Source organism: Sinocyclocheilus rhinocerous, unplaced genomic scaffold (assembly GCF_001515625.1).
Source record: "Sinocyclocheilus rhinocerous isolate Xijiao unplaced genomic scaffold, SAMN03320098_v1.1 scaffold578, whole genome shotgun sequence".
Classification (NCBI taxonomy): Eukaryota; Metazoa; Chordata; class Actinopteri; order Cypriniformes; family Cyprinidae; genus Sinocyclocheilus; species Sinocyclocheilus rhinocerous.
In genome coordinates, this window is record NW_015664024.1 from 436,324 (window position 1) to 446,035 (window position 9,712).

At 33.0% G+C, this 9,712-nt stretch overlaps 1 protein-coding gene across 2 annotated transcripts in view; it reads left to right on the forward strand.

Annotated features, from left to right (window-relative positions):
• The window catches only part of LOC107729402 (succinyl-CoA ligase [GDP-forming] subunit beta, mitochondrial-like), a 123,450-nt gene that overhangs the window by 36,403 nt on the left and 77,335 nt on the right, over positions 1-9,712 (forward strand). For both annotated transcript variants that reach the window (XM_016539885.1, XM_016539886.1), the window contains exon 3: positions 8,149-8,248. In XM_016539885.1, the coding sequence (XP_016395371.1) occupies positions 8,149-8,248 (100 nt within the window). The remainder of the gene's footprint in view (positions 1-8,148; positions 8,249-9,712) is intronic.

Below are 9,712 nucleotides of genomic sequence, written 5' to 3' on the forward strand. Positions count from 1 at the left end.
TTTTATTTTTGTGGAAACCATAAAACATTTTTATTAGGATTGTTTGATTAATACAAAGTTTAAAAGCACAGCATTTATGTGAACTTTTGAGTCTTTTTCATTTTTGATCAGTTTAATAAAATTATTAATTTCTTACAATGAACAAAAAGTCTAACTTCATTTTAAACTTAATTTTTTTTTTTATTAATTAATTTGTTTGTTTATTTATTTATGACCTTGGTTAAATACTGTACCTGAAGTTCTCATTACCCTGTCTGGTGCACCTTCAATATGGATGTAAAGCCATTTTTCAGAAAGACCTATATCATATTTTTCTGTAAAATGTAATCCAATAATCTTTGTTTTATTTACAACTTTTTTTACAGTGTACGATCAAATGTGTGTAATATTAGAATTATATAATTAATCGCAGATAACCTTATGTGATGTACATATCTAAGGTACGATGTAATGTATATAACCTTAAAAACTACAAAAATCCCAATCCGGCCTGAATCATTATACGAAATCATAAATGTCCGATGTCAAATATTGTAACTCGAATGTTATGTAGAAAACTAATCCTGTCCGAATAGTGCTATTGATGTTTTTGATGTTGGTTTTCCTGAGCAAATAATGATGTTTTCCATTGCATGAGTAAAAATAACGCAATAATTTGCTGTAATCGCAGTGACTGTAATGCACACAGAAGTACATCCTGTAACCCTGTTATCATAGGATGTTTCATTTACTAATATTTGCACTATAGCAAAACATTATCTTGAATAAACCGTACTTCCCCCAACTCAGTCCTCCTGTTTAGTATGTTTTTTTTGTTGTCTCGACCCATTTTACGGCCTTAAACACACATGAGGGATCTTGTCTTCCCTGTGTTTTCTCTCAGCTGTCTGAAAGCGCACGGTTTCCCCTGAACCCCGCTCCTCACCCCATTACCGCAGCCCCATTGCTCTCGCTGAATATCAAACAACAGGACACCTCTGTGTCTCTTACCCTGCAGTCATGTCCACAGCCAGAGCGACATTAGGGATTTAGAAAATAAGAAACAGTGAAGCTGAAGCAGCAACCCAGTGCGGAACTACTGACTGCTGTCATTGGTACATAAGTTTCGAGTTAATTTGAACTAATGAGGAATTGCGAGGTCTGTATTACTGCAATTACTTCGGATGCCATATGAACTGTCCAAACATATTTGCTTGTGCATGTGATTTTTTTTTTCTTACAAGAGATGGGCTAAAGAGTATGTTAGGGCAAGAAAATATTAGCGTTTCACTTCAGTAGGCAGTAGTTTGTTTATTTGAAACTCTTGCTCATACTTTATTTTTGCCCTCATTTAAAATTATGAAATGACAGTAATGAAAATTATATCCTGAATTAACGGCGTATGTTCATTTAGCATTCAGTTCAGTTCATCAAGCAGTGTTCTGAACAAACACCAATGTTGGATGTTTTGTTTGTGAAGTCAACCTTTGTTAACTTGGCACGCTTACAGATGATGCTAGCTTTCAAGAAAATGGATTTCCATGTCATTAGATGTCTGACGCAATGACACATTAGTAATTTATTATACAAGATAACTTGATGAAATATTTAATGAAATATGTTTTAATAAAATATTGACTAGTATGGATATATATGGATCTATTATTGTCACAAGGCATCTGAGGGTCTTTAAAAAGCATTAAACTGTCTTTATTTTATAAAATATCTTAAATATAGTATTAAAAAGGGTAAATATATATTTTTCTAAGGTCTTAAACTGTGTTGTATATCCGAGTGAGATGAGATATTCAAGCGTTTTATACAAATACTGAAACTAAAACCAAAACCATATATATAAAAAAATGTGTTACTTGAAATAAAATAAACATTAACTGAAATAAAATAAAATAAAATATAAAAAACTTTTTATTTCAGCTAGTTGCCAAGACATTTCTCATTTTATTTTAGTTAAACTTTATGTACTAAAATAACTTAAACTAAAACTGAAATAAAAATTTATAAAAAAACTACATATACACATGTTAAAAACACATATTAAAACACATTAAAAAACTACTAACAATTACAAGAACACAACAAAATAACTTTAACTAAAATTTAAATGAAAACAGAAAATAAGTACATAAAACTGATTCAAAATATTAATTAAAACCCTAATAATATCTGATACTAAAATAACATGAACATGACATAAGGCAATTACATTGTGCTTCCCTGATGAACCCCGCTAATTAATAACCATTTCATTTTATTTTATCGTATTAAATAAATATTGTACAGTAAATAATAATACATTTCAAATAAGGTCTTCTGTTAAGCATGCAGCTATCATAAAAATGCTTCCACTGTGTGTTCATTGTCAACAATAAATAAATAAAAAATAAATAAAGTGATAAATACATTTTACAGCTCTGTTTTAATGTTCCTATATTTCTTCCTATAGTTCCTATGTTTTAATGTTCAAACATGTGAATGGCATTGCAATATAGAATACTTTGCCAATTATGTCTTATTTTTGCAAAGCTTGAGTATATACCAACCCACACTACCTAAAAATACATTTTTTGTATTCTTAGTTATCACTTGGCCCATCTCTGCCTCAGACACACAGCCCACAGAACGCTCACAGACCATTTTATATATATTGTATTGTACACAATACAATATATATTGTTGGGGGGGTGGGACTGCCTTTTGAGGCTTTTGTGGTCTGTTGATCTTGAGAAGACAATGTAGATCTTGAACCTGGAGCTTCAGGCTGTTCCTGGAGAGAAAAATGTCTGAATTAACTTCATATATCATCTTAAGATGTAACTTGATGTGTAGCTTTAGGTTAAACAATCAAAAAGGCAGTTTTCTTTCTTGAAGGCATTTGAAGTGTCACTTTAGTGATGGGTGAATTAAATTGTCAGCATGATTGTGTCGAACTGTAAGGTGTTGCATGATGTATAAACTCATTTTAAAATGATAAAGCCACGGGCCATGTACTTCCTCCACTTGTTAATTTGCAGCTCACATCATTAATCTATGAGAAATAAGTGGATGCTGTGAATTAAAGTGCACCATTTGGCATGAGCATTACTCCTGCACTCGCTAAATAGAGATAATTGACATGAAGTGATGGATTGCATGTAATGTACTGAGATTCTGGATACCATCCAGTACTTTATTTGATAATGATAATATACATGTATATATTTCTAGAAATTGATAAGCATATTACAGACATTAAGTACTGTACTTACAATCCGCAATTGTAATACAGGTATATAGTTCAAAAGTTTGAGATCAGTACGAATATTATTATTATTTATTTTTTTTTTTTTTATAATGAATGAATACTTTTACTATAAATTAATATTTTAACCCTTTAACTGCCACCTGTGGGACGCTTGGCGCTCTTTTTTCCTTGTCTTTTTACCCCATCACATATTTTAGTAATCATCATAAATTATATATCATTTGAAAGCTTAAAACCTCAAATTTCATCCTGTGAAAACTATTTTGAAATCGGACATTGCCTTACCTTGGAAATGGTACTTTAAATCTTTTGGCAGTCTCCTCCCCCTTAGCAGGCGGGGTCAAATGTCATATTACAAAATGTATTACGGTCTTTTAGAATCAAAACTTTTTGTAATCTTGACAAAATACATATCGTTGGAAAGGTCTGAGTCTCACGATTCCATATTTGGTGGTCTATTTTATAATAGAAGAGAAATTTAGACATTTGTGACAGAAAATTGCATTAACAAATTCAGTGGCGTTTGGGTGTAACCCGGTGGCTGTTTGGGGTATAACGCCCTAAATAAAATCTCACTGGAACCTCAATTTTTTTTTATATCAACTTCAAATTTGGAGCATAACTTATTTAGACATAAGGCTTTAATTTTATAGCTATTTTAGAGTAAAACCTGTTATGAAAAATATTTATTTTATATCAAATTAAAAAAATAGTACAGTGCATTTTCTTTACAGTAAATTTAAACTTCTATAACTTTTTGATACTTTCATATTTTGAAAAAGTTCAACTTCTCCAATAATTTGGTGATTGTCTTCTTTAAAAAGAGTCCAAGGTCTGTATTCAAAAGCGTTCATGAATTATAACAATTTAAGTTTGCATAGTGCACTTTCACATGTATTTCAAATAAATGTTTTTTTTGTTTTTTTTTTACATTTTTATTTACTAAGGAATCCTGAAATTTTTTTTTTATCACATTTCCGCAAAAATACTAAGCAGCACAACTGTTTTTAACATTGATAATAAAAGTTTTTTGTTTTTTTTAGCACTAAATCTAAAGGATCATGTGACACTCAAGAATAGAGTAATGATGCTGAAAATTCAGCTTTTCCATCACTGGAATAAATTACATTTTTAAAATATATTAAAATGGAGAACAGTTCATTTAAATTGTAAAAATATTGCTGTTTTTACTGTATTTTTTATATAATTTAATTTATTAATTTAAAATTAATTTAATTTATAATTTAAATAAATTCAGTTTTGGTGAGCATAAGAGTCTTCTTTCATAAGCATTAAAAAAGGTACTGACCCCAAACCTTTGAATGGCAGTGTAACTTTAATTATATTAAACATTTTAATTAAGTAAAAACAAATATGTGTGTAGTATTTTACAATGTTTTGATTGTACTTTTCTTACAAAATGTGTTAGCATCTTTAACTGTGCTGTAATGGGGGCAATTTTAATAAGCTAGTTTATTAAACTCAAGTCTTCTCACAAAAACCCATTAACTGATGTGAAATGGCTGGATAAACCCTTCTGTTAAAGCACATCTGTTGTTCACACAAACATCACCCAGTCAACAATTTGATCTCACAATGATGTCACCATGAGCTCACATGAGCATAGCACTATCAGGCGCAAGTGGGGCAGCTACAAAAAGTTTTGGGGTCCTAAACAATCTGCGGTGAGCAAGAAAGAGAGATGTTCTATGTTTGTGCTCCGCATTCCACCTCCAAAAGAGCTTATCTAGTTAACAGCTTAACCTAGTAGCTTAGCAGCTGAATTCACAGCATCCGCAGCGGTGTTTATGATTTCTGCATTTTTCTGCTAAAAATTTATTTATATGACTGTTCATGAAGTCACACGAGCCTAAAATACAGTAAACTGATTGTGTCATCTCCTTGAAAACTTTCTAATTGCATCGCATTTTCTTATCCTTGTACTGTACTGTACATGTCTGAATGGTTAATGTGAAGTTGTTCTCTCCATAGACCATCAATCCATAACTTTTCTGGTAATTAAAGGGATAGTTTACTCAAAAATGAAAACTGTCATAATTTATTCAGCCTCATGTCATTCCAAACCTCTTAATTTCCACAGAAGAATGGAAGTCATACAGGTTTGGAACAACATAAATGATGCCAGACTTTTCATTTTTGGGTGAACTGTCCCTTTAAGCCATCATCAAGTCCTGTTGACCTTTTTTTCTTTCTTTTTTTTTTTGAAGCTACCTGCTCAGTCCATGTGCAATCTGTCTGTAGTTTTTCCATCTCAGTGTCTCTCTTTCACTCACTCCATCCATATCACTCTCATCTCTGGCTCTCTGCAATGCTCATCACATTCCCATGTGCAGGAGTTTCCTGTCTAACACTATCAGATCTCTTATCGGGACAAGAGGTGTTTTGCTAAATCTTCACCCTCACCAGCCTCTCCTCAGTTGTTTTGTTATGTCTCTCTTAGTTTAGATTAAGTGATCCAGTGGCTTCTGTATCTCTGTTTTTGCCACTTCTACATTCTTATCTCTCACAGTCGCTCACATGATCAATGCTATCAGCTCTGTGTGGCAGTGATAAATTATGCATGCGTTCCAGTCAATGGCTGAGTTGTGGTTTGGGTGAGAGACAGCGGTGATAGTGAGTCTTAATCAGCACCTAAAGTGTGAGAACTCTTAACGTCCACCCCGAGGGCTGCGAAGAGCAGCGTGGCTCTTTAAGAGTGACCTATATGGAAGCCTAGCCCATTCCTCACTGTTCTCTCCATCATTTCCTGCCTTGTTTCAACTGTTCTGTAAAAAGTGTGTTAAAAAATATTAAAAGTGTTAAAAATATAAAAAATATATACACTACATTTCAAAAGTTTGAGGTCAGTATGATTTTTTTTTTTATATAAATAAAATTCATACTTTTTTCAGCGAGGATGCATTACGTTGATCAAAAGTGACCAGTGAAGACTTTTACATTATTACAAAAGTTTTTCTATTTCAAATAAATGCTGTTCTATTCTAACTTTTGTTCAACTTTCCTGAAAAACAAACAAAGTATCATGGTTTCCACAACAATATTAAGTAGAACAACTGTTTTCAACATTGATAATAATAAGAAATGTCTCTTTTTAAGCACCAAATATTATGTTTGGTGCTTAAAAACCAAGCATATTATGTTTTCTGAAGGATCATGTGACACTGAAGACTGGAGTAATGATGCTGAAAATTCAGCTTCGCATCACAGGAATAAATTACATTTTAAGATATATTCAAATAGAAAACAGTTATTTTAAAGTGTAATGATATTTCACAATATTACTGTTTTTACTGTATTGTTGATCAAATAAATGCAGCCTCTGTAAGAGACTTAGCACAAAAACATTACCATCCTCAAACTTTGAATGGTAGTGAATATACAGTGGGTACGGAAAGTATTCAGACCCCCTTAAATTTTTCACTCTTTGTTATATTGCAGCCATTTGCTAAAATAAGTGTAGCACACTGACATTTCAATGTCAAACATTGGTTGTTCTTCTAAAAAATGCTGGACAAAAACCAAGTCTTTTGCTCAAGCCTGGCAAGATTATTTTTTCATAAGACATGTCTAGAGTTGAGTGCAGATGTTGTGAGCTTGACAGCTTCTGCACAGGAGACTTAACTTTCAATCGATGTTAATGGACTTTGGCTTTAGCATGTAAGTTAATGGCTTAAAACTCAAAAATGCACAAAAATAGATCACAAATTTTGGGTAAAATAATCAACTTCTGCTTTACACTGGACTATTGTTATCAGTGCTCTTCAGGACTAAATTAATTATACGTTTAATTATAATTAACATTTGCATTTCACAGAACTCCCCTTTTATCTTACATGTGCTTCTATTGGTTTACAGCACCTGTCAATCACTTGCTCTTCTTCTGGTTTTTCTCATCTTCTTTTTTCCTGTTTATTTCCCAGATGCCTGCAGGACATTTTGGTTCATCTTTGAATTCATTTTTAGTTCTCAGTCGTGACAGCCTTTTATGGTTATGTGAAGATGTTAATGACTTTGTGAAGTCATTATTCCATGTGCCAATTCATTGTTCTGAGGTGATGAGAGTCTTGCTAGATGCCATGAAAATGTGACATGATTTAAACCTCCTTCTGACTCTAAATCATATCCTTGCAAAACTGAATATTTATAAGTTTATAATGATGACATTAGACAAAAAGTGTCAAAAAATGTTCTCACAAAAACTACTATTTTTAATGATTTTATTACAGAACATATTAAATTATTAAAATGTAATAATTATTTTGATTGTATATGGCACAACACTTTTTACATTTCTTACTCCAGCTTACCATTGTAAAAAGTGGGTAAAAAAATGTAAATTATAGCAAATACAACATATAAATTGCACACCCTGCTACAGTAATAAAAAAAATCTCTGAGGTTCTTTTAATCTGTCACTCTACAGTCGATCTACAGTATATGGTCCTTTTCACAAAATTGGATAAAATGATTCATATACCACAATACTGATCAAATGTTTCAACATAGTGTCTCATGACAAGCTATTATTACCTCAGCCTGTGCTTCCATCTCAGTGATGTTTCCGTGATGAAAGAAATAATGACAAAATTGCTAACCGCTCTGGAAGACGCATCATCAAAACATGTCTGTGGAGATCTGCGTAATATTTAAAATCAAATTAAAGCTGAAAACATCAACTCCTTTTCCGATCTCATTTCTTTTTGGCTTGCTTGTTTATCTGTATGTTTGTTGAGGTTATGTACTGTGAGAGTCTCTTAAATGGGATTGTTGCAGGCCAGATTCAAACCTGCGTCACCCGCTAAGCATCACATTGTGTCTGGGTCACCTTTTTTTCTGGCATCTTGGGACTCTAACCTTTTATTTTTTTATCCCTTTTTCCACTTTAGAAGCAAAGGAGATTGTCCTGAAAGCTCAGATTTTAGCAGGAGGAAGAGGCAAAGGAGTGTTCGACAGCGGCCTGAAAGGAGGGGTGCATTTAACAAAAGAGTGAGTACCTTCATAGAACCATTTTCTGAGAAAGAATAGATCCTGCTTTCCTGTCTTTCATTCCTTTTAATCTCCTGTCATTCCTTGACACGCTGTATTTCTCATCAAGAAAATAGAGCAGAATATCACTGTACCCTCAGTATTTGTGATGTCCTTAAAACTCAGTGGTATGATGGATTCCTCAGCTGAACAAATTAAAAGTGTTATAGAAACTATAAACATGTCGTGAAAAAACCCTTGAGAATGAAGGAGACGTTTGAAATATAGCAATCTCTGAAAACTTTACCAGAAAGCCATGGGTTTTCCTCAAGTAGGGGCTGATTTATGACTGAATGCCTGCATCGTGTATCACTGTCATGTAGTGTACTTTGGCATTCGGGATGAAGAGAATCGTCCAGAGAAAACACTCTGAAACGCAGCCTGATCTGTTTTATCTAGCAAATGAGCATAGCGCTTTTTGTGTCCCTGAGAGATCGTCGAGAGTTTGCTAGTCTGTTTCTTAAACTTTTTTTAGTTGGCCTGTACCATTGTTATTTGTAGGACAATAAAAAGATGGCAAGAAATGCGGAGAGAGATAGAACAGCATGATCAGCAAATGAGCCCAATTTAAACCTGCATTGCTAGCATGAGCACTACGGCACAATCAGCACACATGCATAAACGAAATAAAATAATCACAGCTGCATCAAAAAAAAAAAAAATTGTGAAAATTATAAAACCGTCTGGGAAAACTTGTCCACATACAGTTTGATCAGATATCTTGTTAGAGTGCGTGTCAGTGTTTACTGCACGCAACAATGAACCCAGTGTGAGCTGCAATGTCCAATCTGGGAAAAATGACTGCTACGAACTGATTCTCGTAGTCAAAGAGATTCATGAGTTCATGAGAGAGCGATTCGAATCAGAATGCTTCTTTGATAATTCACACTATGCAGTCGTCACTCACCTGTCGGCAATCTCCAGAAAACTGTCGGCGAGTAAAAATCAGGCCTAAAATCGTGTATACCCAGCATTAATCGTTCCAAATTCATTCCGCTATTGAATTCCCAACCGACTCCCTCACTGAGCCGAGTTATTTCCAATTTAAAATGAATCGAGGTTTGTTACTGTGATGTATGTTTGTAAAACTTACATTAGTCTGACAACTAAAGATACTGTGATTAAAGATACACATTCACAACAGAGTTTTGATGTATAAATTAATAGTATTCTATAATTAATAATGCTGTTCTAAACAAATACACTCTATACAAAAATTAGGATTGTTTATTTTATATACGAGATATAACGGTAAGGTTGAATCAACTGTAAGTGAATCTTGGTTTGAGAGCAATATTTATACAGTATATACAGTATCTCACAGAAGTGAGTACACCCCTCACATTTTTGTAAATATTTTATTATATATTTTCATGTGACAACACTGAAGAAATGACACTTTGCTACAATGTAAAGTAGTGAGTG